Source organism: Erpetoichthys calabaricus, chromosome 5 (assembly GCF_900747795.2).
Source record: "Erpetoichthys calabaricus chromosome 5, fErpCal1.3, whole genome shotgun sequence".
NCBI lineage: Eukaryota > Metazoa > Chordata > Cladistia > Polypteriformes > Polypteridae > Erpetoichthys > Erpetoichthys calabaricus.
The window spans coordinates 166,095,079-166,113,693 of NC_041398.2; the positions used below are offsets into that span (position 1 = coordinate 166,095,079).

The 18,615-nt window shown below is 38.0% G+C and overlaps 1 protein-coding gene across 1 annotated transcript; it reads left to right on the forward strand.

Annotated features, from left to right (window-relative positions):
• Positions 1–1,089: 1,089 nt before the first annotated feature.
• On the forward strand, positions 1,090–6,979 carry LOC127527801 (E3 ubiquitin-protein ligase RNF12-B-like). The gene is made up of 2 exons (XM_051927655.1): positions 1,090–1,214; positions 5,371–6,979. The coding sequence occupies exons 1-2, from the start codon at positions 1,163–1,165 to the stop codon at positions 6,849–6,851; spliced, it is 1,533 nt and encodes a 510-aa protein (XP_051783615.1). The 5' UTR covers positions 1,090–1,162; the 3' UTR covers positions 6,852–6,979.
• Positions 6,980–18,615: the final 11,636 nt, after the last annotated feature.

The window sequence follows — 18,615 nt, forward strand, 5'->3', positions numbered from 1 at the left end:
GATGATTGCTCAGTATTATTAATAATTCATGAATGCTGATCATAGGCAATTGGTTGTTGCTATGCGTTACTAAATGACGCCATCATTTCCTGCTCCTGTTCTCCAAGTTAAAAGCAAAATTCAAATTGGTTTTGTGAAACAAACCTGTATAATGAACCCATTTGGGATTACCAGGGAGTTACTAGCAAACCAAAATTAAGTTAAGCAGAATCCTTAAGTAATTACGGAAAAACCATAGGAAATCCTATAAGTACAGTATAATGGAAGTACCTTGTGTCACTGGAGGGTATTATGTAGTAGATGTGGGCTCCTCAATTATTATTGGGAAATGCAGCCTATCTGGAGCTTGTTATTTTATGTATAGAAGTGTTGGAGGTTTTACAGGCCTTTGTGCTTCAATTTAACATATACTTATCCTTTTATTATATTATATATTACTTGTACTTGTCCTAGGGGACATCTGGAAGTAGGTCATGGCTGGAGATTAAAATCGCCTCCTGGCCATATGCTTGTTGAGCTAGAAGTTGAAACTACAGTTATGCACAGGGCTCAGCTGGTGGGACCAAGGGGAAGGGAGTACTGTTTGGTTATTGGTTGGGTATATAATCATTATTCTACCTTGTCTTGTTTATACCATATGTTTCCTTGTGTATATGTAACCAACCTTTAAGAAAAGCCATCTCTTATTTTGGATTTTTTTTTTATCCCCATGGCAACTGTTTGGTTTTTTTTAAATGAATTTTAAGTTTTCAGACCATTTTTCATACACAATTCAAGTAATAGTTGTGTTCATATAACAACCCTCTTAGAGGTAAAATTTTCACAATTAAATTTGAACATAAACAGTTGTGAACTATTTTTACTCAAACAGTACCTATACAGAAAGGGAACTGCAATGTTGAAAAAAGTGTAAAAACTTAAAACTTTAATTTCCTGTTATTGCAGTAATATGAATAATTCATGAATGCAGACACTTGGCAATTGGCTGTTGCTAAGCACTAGTAAATGAATAATTTATGAAGTGTGACATCATTACCTGTTATTAAACTTTGAAAACACATGACCATCACCACATTGAAAGTTGGAACCTGATTCTAGATGGTTAACTAGTCTTAATTAAGTATTGCTTCAGAAGCTAAGATTAAATACATTTAAAGAGAAGATGTCAGAAAAAACCTATGGAGAGCCAAATTCTGAGAGAAGACAGAGTGAGGGTGAGATTAAATAAAGATTGTAGTAAACAAAGCTCAGGATATGAATATGTATGTTTAATGGAAAAAAAATTACCTATTTATCACTCTTTTGCATTTGTGCTATACATTAAAACAAACTAACTTAATGTTTTATGTAATTTTTGCCTTTTTCACTACCAGTTTAGTAAAGCTGCTAAAATGGTGTGCTCTTTCTGAAATGCATTAGGCTGCACAGAGTGATTAATGATGCTGCCTTACAGCTCCATGGACCTAGGTAGAAGTTTTCTGAATCTCAAACATGTGCTCATTAGGTTGATTGGAAACTCTACTTTGGCCCTGTAAGAATGAAAGTGGGGTGAATCCTGTCTTGTGCCTGATGCCGTCGGGATAGTCTCCAGCTTCCTGTGACGCTGTAATGGAATAAGTGAGTTTAGACGATGGATGGGTAGATGCAATACATTATCTATATTTTTAGACTTTTCTGGGAAGAGAAATTGAAATGCATGTTAAATGTTGATATTACCATTGCCTCATGCACACCACTAAAGCAACAGTTGAGTTTAAAAGGTCTGAGTACTTTAGGCATTTAGTAATACTAAGGAATGACCAATTAAATAGATAACCACTGTTTTCCACCACCAGTACTGTTTTTATAATTACAAGTTAATATACAGTTGTTTGCTTTTACTCCAACAGAAAGACAGAATGCTAGCATGTAATCTGTGAAAAACATTTTTCTTTTCTTCCTCCTAGCACTTTATAGAGTCTGTGATTCCCTATGAAAACCCAAATGGACATGATTTTCTCTTCTACCGGGGAAGGATGTAGCAGACTAGGTAAATTTAAACATTGAATCTCCTTCCCACTGGATAGGACTGATTGTCATACTTAAGTTAAAATAGGCAAATGATGTACACCTTGTGCTTATTTGTCATTAATTAATAAAAAAAATCAGATTAAGAATGTGGAATTTCTTTTTTCTTAACATTTCTCACTGCCCCCCTTCTTGGTTTCCCCATGTAGGTACTAAAACTGCAATTGCTCTGTGGCTTACATTAACTGTCCAAAAACTGTACCATGATATTTTGCTACTGGTAGTGTAGTTAGAATCCATTTATTGAGTTTCCACATATTTTCATTTTGGAAGAAAGCTCTAGACTGAAATGTATGAAGGTTTTCATAAATGCATGTTAACTAATTTCAAGATTGGATCTGCATTAAAATTTAAAGAATTCATTATAAGAAATTACACAGCACTGATGGAAACAACCAAGGCTAATTAGCAGAGCACATAATGAGGAGTCAATATATGATTTTATTTTTATTGAATAGTGCCAATGGGTCATTAATTATAAAAATGAAACATACACAAAAATGAGGAGTAAATAAGAGAAAACATAAAATTAAAATATGGTTGGACTAAACAAGCCCACCATCCTCTGGGCCCACCTAACCAGGCTTTAACTTTTATCAGTCAAGTGTGTGTGTGTGTGTTTGGGGCGGTGGGGGTTCCTTCTTGACCACATTTTTAAGTAACATGAAAAAGCACCCTCATTTAATTTCCTATTTCTGCTTTAAGATCCCTTTAAACCTTTTTCATGGCAATAATTTTGTAGGCTTTAAATACGTATACCTGTACATATACCAGGTATATTCTATTAACCCTGTACCCCTGTTTTCTTGCAACCTAGTTGCATCTGGAGCCTTTAAAGGCTACAACAGTTAACCAGCTGCTGCTTCTTTGAAAGAGAAAAGGGGGACTTTATGCTGCCCCTTGTGGAAACACTTGCTTCTTGTAAGCCTTATGTAAGCTGACTGCAGTTTCCCCAGGCAGAGAAAGTCTTGTGTTATCTTGATAATCCCTATTGCCTTAATCTCCAAAAACAGAACAAGGGTCCTCTAGCACCAGCTAGACCATCTGCCCTCTAATGTGCTGCAGAATCTCTTTGAGCTTCTGCCCACTCCGATTGTATCATTTCCAGCTTGCAAAACACATCAAGATTTGACCCTGCCTCTACTAGAGGATGGTCACTACCTTTAGATATTGCCATGCTGAGTGTTTGTCTTTGGAGATTTTATGTAGAACAACTCTTTGCTCCTGGCAACAACTTTCCAGCCAACAACCTATATAATACTGTGGAAGAAATAAAATTTTTAATTTTTTAAATTTAAATCACTATAGATGCAAAGTTAAATGTTGACTGTTACCTTGTGTAAATGCATTGAAATCTATATCTACTAGTTTTATTTCATTTTTGGAATGGTATTTGCTGTGTAAGGCACTATTTGAGATAACCTTGATTGCCACAGTTGCAGTTGTTTATAAAGCTTTGTGGTAATGTTCACTAGATAAAATAAATGAAAGGAAAATATTTTGCCAAAGAAATCAAAAGTCAGTTCTTCATTATTACTATAAGCACTGTTTAATTTATAAAGAAATAAATTATGTAATGATATAGCAAATCAGTAAGTTTTATGTTTCATTTTTACATTGTAAAATATATTAAACCTTTTAGAGTTTTTTCACTTTATCATGTAAGGTTAGAAATTGTCACAGCTGGCTCCATCACCATATATCAAAGACTCTTGGAGCACAGGGAAGACCACAAAAATGAGCCAGAGACCTATGCAAGCATCTAGCTTGACCCTCTTCTCTTCACAAGAAAGTAGCACCTTCATATCTTAGACCAAAACATGCCTATACTGGCATCTGGAAATCTAAAACACCCAGGAAGTTCAGGGAGGGGAGTAGAGAGACCAACTCGTAACTTTTAGCTCCATCAGGAAGTGAATAAAAAGTTAAGAGTGGAGATGAAGGACATTTTGTCTTCTAAGTAGGAAGTCCAACTCTGCCCGAGCAGCTGCTTCAGGCATCCCAAAATGAAAGGATGATTGGCAAAGATCTATATTGGGCAGTAAACCTGAACTGCTTGATTAAATAAACACAAGACAAGTATCTTGCATTTTCCAAATCATTCCTGTATCTGCAAAGATGTGAATACTTGGCTAACTGATAAAATATTGGCCATGTTTTTGGTTAGTCTGGCCATTGCACTGATTCACATCAAATTTCATTTCCATGCAGGTTAGGTCGATTGGCATTTCTAAATTTGCCCTAGCGTATGTCTTGCATGTGTATGTGTGTTCACCCTGAGGTGGACTAAACGCTCTGTCCAGGGATTGTTCCTGTCCTCTGCTAGCTGGAATGGAGTCTAAGCTACCCTGTTTAGTACCAAATGGGTTTAGAGAATAGATGGACTAATGGATGGAAGAAAGGTTTTTTTTCTATAGAACACACTTATTTGCCAATTTCTACATTCCTAGAAATACAGAATAATAATGCCATTTAAATGTACCAGAAGCTTATAAATATCATGACATCAAAATTGATTGGTTTATAACTGATTCTCAGGTGTACCCACCTGTGTGCCATTTTAGAGTATAATAATGCAAAGAATGACAATTCTGTCAGTACAGCAGATAAGAGAGGCACAGGAATATTTGGATATGCACATGTGAGACCATATGCTTTATATCAGACTGTGACATGGAGTTACCTGAAACACAGGCATATGTTTTTATTATTTTATGTAAATTTGGGACATTTTGAAATGCAGAAAGTATAAAGGCTACACAGACTTTTATATTGAGTACGCGAGAGACCTGAATATACCAAACAAATACTTTAACCCGAAAGTGATTTACATGTACAGAGCTATAAAGTTACAATTATTTACCTAAGGAGTTAAAGGAAGGGATCCCTTTTTATTTGAGTTTAATGAATTAGCCTCTGGGTTATACTGTCTACACACAGTTCCCTAGATACAACAGTATATTGTTTGCAAACATTTTAGCTCAGTTTTGTATTGCTTATTGGTTAGAAACAGAGATCTATGTCTACAACAAATGTTTAGTTCATTTAGCTTGTCTTCATATTCACAAGATACTGTAATTCAGTATTTCACTTTCTGTAAACTTACACATAAGCATTCAATATTGTTAATCTTAAACGCACTGACACTTTATTTGTAATAAACATCTTAAATACACCTATACATATACTTGTATTTCATTTATGCTGTAATTTTGCATTATATAAAATGCATAATTATTAAAAATTATGCTGGTAATTTTAGACTCACCTAATGGAGTTGTATAAATGTTGCATTTCTTTTAGGGCAAAACAAGAGGAATGCAAGATCACTCAGAGAGCTTAACTTTCCAACAAATCCAAAGGTAATGGAGCATTCCAACGAACTGGAAAATTGTGAATGTTCAGAGGTGGCAGGTCATGCCAGTCATCATCTTGGTCCTGTTGAAGCATCAGGTTGGAGACAACCAGAGAGATCTCAGACTGAAAAAAGACCATCTGTTACCAGAGTATCTTATAATCATTTAGCTCCCAACAAACACTGGGGTTCTTCACCGACAAAAGAACTAATGTGTCCATCCCTTGGAGAGGAAAAAAATTGCCTGTATTCACAAGATTCCAGTGCTTCTCCATCTGCGATGTTGTTTTTGCTAAGAAACATGAATTCCACTGAAAGTGAGAGCTCAATAAGCAGCAGTGATGAAAGTGAGGGGCCAGATTGTGTTACAGTATCTGAGGTGCTCAAGATTGTAAGAGATTCAGATACAATTGACAACAGATGCTCAGAAAGCAGTAGCGATGAGAATGAAATGCCTAGGCAAGCTACTGCATATAAAGTAATTCCAGTGTTAAAAGAAATCAACACTGCTGAAAGTGAGAGCTCAAAAAGCAGCAGCGATGAAAGTGAGGAACCAAACTGTGCTGCAGTGTCTGAGGTCTTAAGTATGCTTAGAAACACAACATCCTCTGAAAGTGAAGTATCAGAAAGCAGCAGTGGTGAGAGTGAAGAGCCAAGTCATTCTGCTGCATGTGAAGTAATGTCACTGCGAAGAGTCCAGAATTATGGGCAAAGTGAAAGTTCAAGCAGCAGTGATGAAAGTGAGGGCCCAGATAGTGCTGCATTGTCCCAAGTTTTGTGTAAGCTCAGAAATACAGAGTCATCTGAAAGTGAGAGCTCAGATAGCAGTGATGACAGTGAAGGGGTTGATCATGCTACAGTGTCTGAGGAGTTTGGCATGTCAAGAGAGAGAGATTCCTCAGGAAGTTGGAATTCTGAAGGCAACAATGATGAATATGAAGAACCTGGACATGTTACTATTACTACTGTGTCTGAAGTTCTGGGAATGGTACGAAATGTGGATTTTTCAGAGAGTGAATGCTCAGAAACCAGCAGTGATGAGAGTGAGGAAGCAGATGCTTCTCTTGTTTCTGTATCTGAGGTGGTGGGGATAGTCAGAGACACTGGCTCTTTTGAAAGTGAGAGCCCCGAAAGCAGTGATGAGAGTGAAGGATTTGATCATGTCGGTGAAGTATACAGGTCCCAGTTTATGAATATAGAAGATTGTTATCCCCAAGGTCTGTCTCAAAGACAACTGGACAAGTTGTCAACAAAGACTTTTCATGAAAATAATTCTGTCACCACTTGTAGCGTCTGTTTGGCCGCATTCATTGAGGGTGACATACTTCGCAATCTTCCATGTTCTCATGAATTTCACATGAACTGCTCTGACCAATGGCTTTCTAAAAATTCAACATGCCCAATTTGTCGTGCAAATGTGTTGCCGTGATTCATGTTATGAGACTAGCCAAACAGAGTGGTTCCAATATGGTAAAATGTTACTGCTGCTGCTACTTGCATCTGAAAATTAATATTTAAAATAATAAAATGTTGCATGTTATGTATTGCACAAATAAAATTGTATTGGTAAATAATAAAGCAAAAAAAAATGTTGACCTGATCATTGTTTTGACTGCTTTTCTAGCCTCATGTAAACCATTCATAATTGACCAGCCTCTACTGAGCACAAGACTATAAATGTATATACTGTATACTGAGACTATTGGTCTTCAAGTAACATTTTTGTTTTTTTACTGGCACCATTCCTCACAATAAGGTTGTACGAATACCCCTTTATTGGTGTCAATATAGAATAATGGCTCTCAAACTGATTGCAGGCAGCAGAAATTTTGGGTATGTTAGCAATAATAGCACTCTTGGGGAAAAAAAATTCAAGGATTCTTTGCCTGTCTTGTTCCCGAATTCCAAAGTATGATTCCAGTTAGTCAGCCATTCTATTCAACTATCCACCCATTTTTGAAATTGATTAATTTTATTTAGTGTAAAATTAGTCTGTAAAGGCAGCAACTGGGAAAAACCCAGAATTAGGCTTTAATGAACCTGATTAATGCAATTTATGGTTATGGGAACTGGAGCCTAATTTCACAGCATCTGCACAATTACTTCATCCTGTGTATGATGCTAATCTGCATCCAGCCCTGCAAGCAGGTCCTCCAACTTTCAGGGAAAACTTGTGGGTTGGTAGCAGAATTGGCACTCTAGCCACTGTAAAAAAAAAAAAAAAATAAAAAAAAAATCATTGTTTTTTTCACACTGTTCCAGTGTGGTAGTGAGGTGTCACCCTTTGCAAAAAAATCAGTTTTTTTCACACTGTTCCAGTGTGGTAGTGAGGTGTCACCCTTTGCACAGCTGCACTTTGGTCCCAATCCGGGTGGTTTGTTGTGTGGTGGATGCAACAACATTGTAAAAGCAGCACATGCTCCCAATCTAATCCCAATCTCTCTTTACTAGGGGGCTCCGCCCCCTGCTCGCTTCGCTCGCCAACCCCTGGTGTTGGGAATGACAAAGAGCGTGATGTATGAATGAGATATAGAATAGTGTGACGGTGTAGATCATGCAAATAGAAAGCAAACAATAAAGTGTGTGGCACAGTATAAAGGTTTATTTGAAAATTTCTTTGCACACGCCGTTTAAGTGTAAAAGGTAATTCCAGCTCAGAACTTGTAAGGTCATTTAAGATGGTTATTGTTGTGATCAGAGTCAAGTTTGTCAGAGCTTAGAAAGAGTTGTGTCTTTCCAGGAAGTAATGGAATGACTTGGGTATTTATGTTTTCCACATTAATATTTTTTGGACATAATATAGTGCGTTGTGTTAAAAGGGGCATTTGGTCTAATGAGATTGCTGTTCCAAATCTCTCTGTAACTAAGTCGTCGCAGATAAAGGCTTGAGGAATTGTAATAATATGTGGGTGAAGTCCATCTGTATTGGTGAGTGTACCATCTCTCAGTTGTAATAAGCAATTGTTATGATCTGTTTCTGGACATCGTATCTTTTTTACTAACTGTATCTTTTGAAAGCAATGCCAATTGTCTGCGTATTTTAAGGTGCACTGAACAATAGCTGATTGCATGGCATCTGGAAAAATAGCTAATCACTGTCTAAAATCTCCTCCTCATAAAAGTACCTTTCCTCCAAATCGAATATTATTATTCATAAACGTTTGTTCATGCCATTGAACATTCATCAATAAACAACATTTTTTCAAGACGGATGTCACGTGCAGTGCCACCGTTAATGTTCATAGTGGATTCCGATTTGTAGGATCTAATGTAGTTGATAAAGATTTCACTTTCAGGTACATCGTCAGTTATAAGCTTCTGTAGATATTCAGTATATGAATGTAAAGAAGGCAGTCTAATTTGACCCTTTTGACAACAACGTGTAAATGTATAACTTGTATTGCCAGTTGTTTCTTCAGGGAAGTGAACTGAATGACAATGATTGCAAATGACATTCATTAATCCGAATGAATTTTCCTGGTGTATGTTTTGCTCGTGCCGTTTGAGAGGCGCGTTGTCGCATGTGTATTATTTGGGACATGTTGTTTTGGAGCTGTAATCGATTTGCCTGTGCTGTGTGAGAAGCCCGTTGTAGCCTTCGCTGCCATTAACGTATGTCTGAGACGGGAGGTGTTTCGTTTTGAATCCGTGCCTGTTGCGATGCAGCACTTTGATTGATAGTTTGCGTCATGTGGATCTAGGATGTAGATTTGTGCATATTAAATGAACTATTGTAGGATCTAATGCAGTTCATAAAGTTTTTACTTTTAGGTACATCGTTAGTTAGAAGCTTTAGTTGAGCTTTGCGTATTTGGAGTCGAGTCATTTTTTCTTTTAGAAATATGGATAAGTAATAAGGAGTATTGCACTCACTGTTAATATGGAGCCTTTTCTGCGGTTGAACGGTTAATAGTGCCTTATTGTAATGAGATCCACCTATGCTGCATAGCCGTCTATTTTGTTGTTTCTTTCGTGTTCGTGTGTTTGTTCCTGTTATCCTTTCCTTTTCGTTTTGTACCCGTGACCGTGTATTCATGACTTGTTTCTTTCTCAGCATGCGAAATATGGATAAGTAATATGGAGGATCGCAGTCACTGTTAATATGTTTCCTTTTCTGCAGTTGAACGGTTAATAGTGCTTTATTGTAAGGAGATCCACCAATGCTGACACCTATGCTGTCTAGTGTGAAGGTGTTGATGTTCACTTTAGAATATGTGGCTTTGGGTGTCACTTCTTATGGATGTGTGTGTGTGGGGGGGGGGGGGGGGGGGTTGAGGATTGTTGTCGCGCGAGCGTCTTCTTTCTTTTTGTGTTCCTGTGTCTTGTTGAATCCCCCTGTTTGTGTGTGTCCCGTCCCTTGCTTGTAGGGTCTGTGGGGTGGTTTTGTGTTCTTTTTTTTGTGTTCCATGGGCTTGTTGAATCCCCCTCTTGGTGTGTGTCCCGTCCGGTGCCTGTAGGGGGGGGGGGGGGGGGTGCCTTGCTGTTGTGCGCGAGCCTCTATTTTTTTTTTTTTTTGGGTCTAGTCTCGTGTGCAATGTGTTTCGTGCTTTGCCTGCGTTTCCTCATTTCTCCATTTTTCCTGTGCTCACTCCTTTTTTCTGTGGTCTTGTCCGCCTCTCGCGGCCCCTCATCCGCCTCTCTCGCCCTCTTTTGTCCGCCTTTCTCGGCTCCTCAGCCGACTCTCGCGGACTGTTTTTAGCGCCTGCGCAGTACGTCTTTTTGCAGCTACGGCCCATTGCCGGATGTGCCTGCGTCCATCATCCGGTTTAGCATTCTCGGTTAGTAATATGGATGGGGTCTGGAACCTAATCTCACAGCAACTTTTAAAGGCCAAAACTAGCTCTAGACAGGATGCCAGTCCATTACATGGCACTAATTTCAACCCATGGATGTAAGTAGCAAAGGAAAGAGTTAAAACAAAACTGGGCCATTATACTAATATGGAGTACATTCAGCCAATAAATTATTCAAGAGAAGTGTGTCAAAAGTTACCAAGGCTCCTTTATACCAGGAGTAGTATGGCTCCCTAATTTCTCACTGTGACTGTGACAGCTAAGTCAGATTTTTTTTCTTTCTAGTCATTTTGGTGTATATCCAGTCCATAGTGTGTGTTTGTCTATATATATCTATGTATGTATTTAGCGAGTTTCTGTAAAAAGCCAAATTTCCCCCAGAGGACAAGTAAAGTTAAATCTGTAAGTGGCTACATGCAATGGCAAAATCTCTATGGTGTGCATACTGTGGTAGAGTACATGCAAGACATGGTGTGGACCATTAGCTAGCACTAGCAACCCTCCTGCAATATATCACACTTGCCCTGATAAATAAATAAGCAAGGGTATTGGAGTAAAAAAGTAAATTCTTGGAAGATTGCCACTGTGTTAAGGGTATCACTTTGTTGCAAAATGTCATCGGACAGGCTGGTCATGAATGGTTGTGGTGGGTGACAGGTTGGGATACTGGCCCAAGAATGCTGCCATCTCATTTGTTGGGGGAGTATGTGGTCTTGGGAGGCAATAACCAGCAGTCAATCCATTACACTGGCCTCCCTGCCAGGTAAGGAACCATCACCAGCACAGCCGTGTGCCAGTCCATTTGTGTCTTCAGTGACACATCTGGGACATCTGCTGCTGGGAAAGTTTTAATTTTTCATATTTTTTTTCTTGGTTTATAATAATAATATAACATAATCCTTGGCATCATTCTATAAAAGTAATTTTTCTTGGGCACTTTCATTTTGTATATCAAGTTACTATGATGCTGTGTGGTTACTAGGAAAATAATACATATGCCATATGACCCATAAAATCATGGCAGCCATATCATATGAGATGGCCAGGCAGTTAAAGTAGTGTCTGAACTTTGATGTAAAATAAAGGAGATACTTAGTGAAGAAACATTTTTTGGGGAAATCTTCTGGTTAGAATTTTCCGGTTTTGAATCTGGTTTGATTTTACTATATTGCATGATCGCTTAAATTGTTAAAACTCAGGGTACATTTGAGTTCCCTTCTGCAACAGTCCTAACTCTCTACTACTTAATTAATAAGTTTAGTTTGTCTGAACATTTAATTTAGCTTTAAACAGACACAACCCTCGGCTGTGTGTAACATGCCACAGCACTGTTCTGCAAAACATCCATTCATCCATCCATCCATTTTCCAACCCACTGAATCCGAACACAGGGTCACGGGGGTCTGCCAGAGCCAATCCCAGCCAACACAGGGCACAAGGCAGGAACCAATCCCGGGCAGGGTGCCAACCCACCGCAGGTTCTGCAAAACAGTGATTTATAATATCTTACGTTTTTTTGCCTGAATTTCACTAAATGGTGAAAAGGGTAAGCAGTAAATTGCCACAGGTTTAAATTTAAAGTTTAAGTTAGAAAAAACTGAAAAAGGAAATATCAGAATATTACAAATGAGCCTTCTTCAGGAAACAACTAATAGGTTAGAAACTACAGATGTTCTGTAGCAATTAAAGTAAATTAAGCCTTGCAAGTTGAAGCAAACAGTTTGCACATGTGTCCCAACCTCTGTTGACTACTTAAAAACCCTCTATTTGTCTTAGAGCAGAGCTGGAACAGATTGTGTTGCTATTCCCTCTGAAGTACTTCTTGGACAATATTCCAGTGACAATAGCAAGAAAATGGCAATTAACAAATGAAATGAGACAGAGCATCATTACCCTTAGAAGTGCAGGCCTTTCATTGAGAGAAATTGCAAAAAAAAAAAAATCAAAATGCCAGTGAGTATGATGTCCTACACTATCCAAAGGCAACTGGAAACTGGAAGAAACTCTGATAGAAATAAATCTGGCAGAGCCAAAGTTACAACCCAATCAGAAGACTAATTTCTGATGTCCGGCTGCTTGTGTGATAGGAGCCTAACCTCACAACTGTGCTGTTGAAACACATGCCAAAAAGGAAAAGCCTCCCTAATCTGTTTTATTCCAAAATGTGTGCTATAGATAGATGGATAAAGAAAATACATTAGTGAATGTTTTAAATAATAACAATAATTAAAACAGGCAGACTTAGAGCCATTACCCTGATATGTATTTTGGAAATAGTAAGTCACATAATACAGAGTTATTATTGGAATCAAATTTGAATTTACTAATTGTAAATCACTCTCATTCTTTTGGTGTAAAACCTTAAACCTTGAAACTCAGCAAACTGGAAAGAACTAGAAGTAGATACAATACTGTTCCTGTGAGAGATGCTCTGGATACAGGCTGGTTGAAAAGAAAACCTGTGGACAGACATAGAATATGTTGGAAAAATTACATCCTTTTGCTGGCCTGTGAGAAACTGACATTCTCTAGAAAGAGAAGGAGCTGTGAAGGCTGCAATTTCTGAGACTCAAGGAGTGTGTTTCTGATACAGGTGTGAGCAACACTGGATCGCCATGAGGAACAGTCCTGTCTCCTATTCTCTTCACTTTGTAAACCTCAGACTGTAAATATAACAACAGGTCATTTTACTTGCAGAAATTCTCAAATGATTCTGCTCTTATGGGGTGCATTGATAAGGGGGATGAGACAGAGTATAGGAGTCAGGTGGAGAACTTTTGTTTCTTGGTGCAGAAAGAATTGTCTACAGCTTAACATCAGCAAAACCAAGGAACTGGTTATTGACTTTCACTGCATGAAGGGGCCCCTATGTCTGGTCCCTATTCAGAGAGAGGATGTAGAGATAGTGCACTCCTACAAGTACTTGGGGGTCCACATCAATAACACTTTGGAATGGTCTTGTAACACAGAAAAACAATATAAGAAATGGCAGAGCAAGCTCTTTTTCCTTAAGAGACTACGTTCCTTTAATTTGCGAAGTGACATCTTTTACATCTTCTACAACTCTGTGATGGCCAGTGTGGGAAGATCCAGAAACAAAGTTTGAGAGAGACAAAGTTTGAATCACGTGCCAAGAATTGCCAATGTGGGAAAGCAGCAGGCCCTGATGGCTACCCTGTAGAATTTTATAAGAAATTCTCTGCTCAGCTAGCTCCCCTCCTATTAGCAACATTTACAGAAGCTAGAGACAATCAAATTCTACCTCAAACTTTTCGCCAATCATTAATCACCGTCTTTCCTAAACAAAATAAGGACTTATTACAATGTGCATCATATAGACCAATTTCACTTCTGAATAATGATGTTAAGATACTTTCAAAAATCATAGCTAGAAGGATGGAGAAAGTGCCTCCTTCGGTAATATCACAAGATCAACTGGATTTATCAAGGGTCGACACTTATCCTGCAATCTTCAACGCCTGTTTAATGTAATATACTCACCAACAAAGTCAAACACCCCAGAAATATTATTATCATTGGATGCAAAAAAAGCATTTGACATGATTGAATGGAAATACCTTTTCACTACATTAGAGAAATTTGGGTTTGGCCCGAACATTTGTGCATGGATCAAACTACTGTATACCAATCCAGAAGTTTCAGTTTGTATTAACAACATTTGTTCAGACTACTTTAAACTAGAACATGGTACCAGACAAGGATGCCCCTTGACACCACTGCTATTTGCAATCACCATTGAACCACTGGCGGTTCACTGTTGAAATGCTGATCAGATAAATAGGATTATCAGAGAAGGACTGGAACAGAAAATTTCTCTATATGCAGATGATATGGTACTGTATATATATGACCCACAAAATTCTGTGCCTGCAGTCTTAACAGCACTTACAGAATTTCAAAAGATCTCTGGTCTCAGAATTAATCTGAATAAAAGTGTACTCTTTCCAGTGAATTCTCAAGCACACAATATCATATTGATCACCTTTCCTTTTATTATTGCAGATCAGTTTAAATACCTAGGGGTAAACATCACAAGTAAACACAAAGCTCTTTATCAACAAAATTTCGCCATCTGTATGGAAAAAATTAAGCAAGACTTGCATAGATGGTCAACCCTTCATCTCACTCTAGCTGGAAGAATTAACGTTGTTAAGATGAATATTCTTTCTAAGCTTCTTTTTTTATTTCAAAACATTCCAATATACATCAATAAATAATTTTTTAAGCAATTAGATTCAACAATAACCTCATTTATTTGGAACTCAAAACATCCACGTATCCAAAGAGCAACCCTACAAAGACCTAAGGCAGAAGGTGGCATGGCTCTACCTAACTTTCAGTTTTATTACTGGGCAGCAAACATACAAGCTATAAAAACCTGGACACAAATAAATGAACATGCACAGGCTTGGTCCACAATAGAAGTAAAATCCTGCAGTACTTCTTTATATTCCCTGCTTTGTGCCCCAATAAATGCAAGGTATCGGCAATATACTAATAACCCAATTGGGCTTGACTCACTTAGAATATGGAACCAATGTAGAAAGCATTTTAAGATGGAGAAACTTTTATCTGTGGCACCTCTGCAAGAGAACCACCACTTTCAACCCTCGCAAACATATGCAGTTTTTAATATCTGGAAAAAAATTGAGATTAAATTGCTCAGATTTTTTTTTTGCTATCTTCAAATTAGGAACTTTGTTAAACAGAACCTGCCCGATTGTCCTCATCTTGCACCCTCATCCATGCTGGAAAAAATATTGCTCAACTTCAAGGACTTAGATACCATCTCTGCAATATATAAAATTATTTTATAGTCCCTCCCTTTCAAAGATCTGAGAGGACAATGGGAAAAAGATCTCTTAATCAATATATCAGAAAGGGAGTGGAAAGTAGCAATGCAGAGAATTCACTTGAGCTCCAAAACATACTGTACAATTATTCAACTCAAAATTATATATCGAGCACATCTGTCTCGCCTAAAACTGTCCAAAATGTTTCCAGGGCAAGATCCAACCTGCGAACGCTGCAATCAGGTCCCAGCCTCACTGGGTCACATGTTTTGGGCCTGCGCCAAATTAACATCATTTTGGACCAAAATTTTTAAAGTGCCTCTAAGACAGCCTTGGTGTCACAATCCCTCCTAACCCATTAACAGCTGTGTTTGGTGTTCTTCCAGATGGGTTTAAATTGGAGTAGGACAAACAAATGGTGATTGCATTCACTACACCTTTGGCACGCAGACTTATTTTGCTAACTCTCCTCTTTTAAATCAGTGGGTAACCGATGTTTTATGCTATTTGAAATTGGAAAAAAATCAAATATTCAGTTAAAGGATCTGTACAGAATTTTTTTAAAACCTGGCAGGATATAATCAATAAAATTTTAGAATAAGCTCTTAAAGCACAGAGGAAGTAATTATCTCCGCATTTCTTTTTCCTCTCCATTCATCTCTACTGGCCTATTAAACTCATCAATTTAAGTTTTACCTCATTGGCCATGCTCTCTCTCTCAGAGGTGGGGGTCGACTTGTTTTTCAATCCTATTTTTTGTAAAAATTTATCGATTTGTACGAATGATTACAATAAAATTAATAAAATTAAAAAAAAAAAAAAAAGAATTGCCAGTGTGGACTTTGCAAGTTATCACCATTTCAATGTTGGTTTTGCACAATCCAAAGGCATATGTGTTATTGGAAATTGCCAATTCTGAACCAAGCCAGTAGGACTGAAAATAAATCTATGTTCCCTCTAGGGTTTGAAATTAGCAAATTTATGAAACTGAACTGTGCATAAAAAAATAAAAATAAAAAAGTGATAATAATAAAACAAAACCAGGTGCTAACTGACAAATATAAAACTGACTGCAAGAGTCCCAAATTGTAAATCAGTGATCAGTAACTGTGCTCATACAGTTTTGTACCTCTTAAGCCTTTTGATACAGTTTTTATTCACACTTCTCATCCTTGCTCGCTCATCCACATGAACAACATCCAAACACCATGTAAGGAGAACCTGGGGCACAAACCCTGGTCTCCTTATTGTAAGGCTGCACCAATACTACTGCACCACCATTGTGAGAAATACTTATACAAAATGGCTTTATGTGTTTGTACTGACATGATGCAAAAGTTCCAAGAGATTTACTAGTGGAAAGAGGTGGGGAGATATTTGAAAAAAATGTTTTAATATGTCATCTAACGAAAAAATTACATATTGACAGTCTACAAAAACTCAACCAAAATCCTTCCCTACCAATTACAGGACTGTTGCATATGCTGCGGAAAAGTCCAGATGAATGAGAATGAAGACTATTAAACCCAGAGGTGAATAAAGTGTTTAGTTAGCCGTTAAAATAAATAACTCTGGCCTCACAATTTCTAAAATTAATGAAAATATTGCAAAATATTTTAAAATTCCTGACAGCTGATGAATCAAAAATTAAAGGTTTGAATCTTTAGATTACCAGCCGCATTTAATTGATTGAAGAAATCACATTAGGACATTTTCATACATTAACAGTTGATGAAAGCACATATATATCTGTCAACAAATGCCTCAAATTGTACTTTAAATTTAGACTTAAAATTTTATTATACATCAGACTGTTTGGTGGAATAGTGCATATGGTGCTTCTTCTATTGTTGGCAATCAAGCAGTTTTACACAAACCACAGTATTAACCTGTGGAAAATAGTGTTATTTACACTGGAAAGTGCATCAGTGATGCTGGGCAAATATGCTGCCTAGTATGAGTATCAGGGCACTTGTGAAGCATGGAAATAAGTGAAGATAATGCCAAATATTACAACTCATGAGCAATATAAATATAATTATTTTCTAAGCCAACAATAAAAACTAAGAAAATTTCAGACTTAAGTCAGGTAGTTACCCAGACATTTTGTGCAGCAAGCAAAGAAACTATGAGACACTGACTGAGTACTTTGAGGAAGAAAATTTGAATAATTCCATACTGAAATACGGCCCTAGAAATTTAGTAGATATGAATACTCTGGAAGGTGACATCACTTTTTCCATTTATATTCTATAAAAAAATAACTGGAGGCAGCGTTAATTGCTTAGCTATTCATTATCTTGTGTGCATATTAGAAATTATCAGCAATATACCAGTACATACTATCTCGTGACTCATTAAAATATCTGAACCTTTAGATAATTCTGTATTTTTTCCAAGGTGAGGTAAGCTCTTTTAGTGATGTAAGTTATTTACTGACTAGTCAATACACTGGCCAAAAGAATAAAATTCCTGCATTCCGCACTGTATAAATCAGGTCAAGTCAGGTTGGGGAGCATGCAGTAGTACAGCACGTTGCCACACCCACCACATGATGAAACAGCTTGAAATGCTGATTGGCAACCCCCCAGGCAGACAAGTGGTCCAGTCCCACCCCCTGGAAAAAAAAACATCCATCTGCTGCAACCAGATATTACATGGGCATCCTCTTGGCCTGGTCCAGCAGCTCGGGTCCTCAACATTAAGGATCCTGTGAGTCAGATCAACTTCAGGGAATAGCGCCAAATGGCTCTAGTACCATAACTGACACTCCCTCACAATGCAGGTAATACAGTATGCCTAATTTTGGACTCTGTAATCAACTACTTCTTTGACACAAGGTCAAACCAGCAGTACCCAAGGATTCTCCGAAGAGACACAGTACTTCATCTCAGGTCATTTGTTAGCGTCCATGTCTCGCAACCATATAGCAAAACAGGAAGCATCAGGACTCTACAGACTTGGACCTTTGTCCTTTTGCAAAGATATCGGAAGCGCCATACACCCCTTTCCAGTGATCTCATGAATCCCCCCACTATGCTCTCCCAATCTGTCTACTGACTTCATAGGAAAAGTCACCAGAGACATGAATGTCATTGCTGAGGTAAGTAAACCTCTCAAAGGGGTCAACATTTTCTCTGCAGATAGAGACACTGCTGATGGCTGTGCCCAAGAGGTCACTAAAGGCCTGGATCTTGATTTTTATCCAGGACACTTGCAAGCCCAAGCATTAAGACTCCTTGCTCAGTCTCTCAAGAGCCTCATTCAGGGCCTCTCTGGACTCTGCAAAGATCACAGAATCATTGTCAAAGTCAAGATCAGTGATTCTCTCTTCAGCAACAGATACCCCACGACCCTGCCCAACAACAAGTCCATTCAAGCATTGAACAGAGCAGGAGCAAAAACACACCTCTGAAGAACTCCAGGATCAATTGTAAAAAAACACTGAGGTTCTGCCTCTACTCTGCTCAGCACTCACAGTACCAGTGTACTGGCTGGACATGATATCCAGCAACTTCGGGGGGATCCCGCAAAGTCTTAGGATGCCCCACAGGGCAGCTTGATGAAATGAGTTGATTATGAAAAT

Excerpts from the sequence above, each read along its gene's own strand:
- LOC127527801 (XM_051927655.1), top strand. The coding sequence starts at position 1,163 with ATGTCAGAAAAAACCTATGGAGAGCCAAATTCTGAGAGAAGACAGAGT. Across the intron at positions 1,215-5,370 it reads TGAGAGAAGACAGAGTGAGG|GGCAAAACAAGAGGAATGCA; the intron begins GTGAGATTAAAT and ends CATTTCTTTTAG.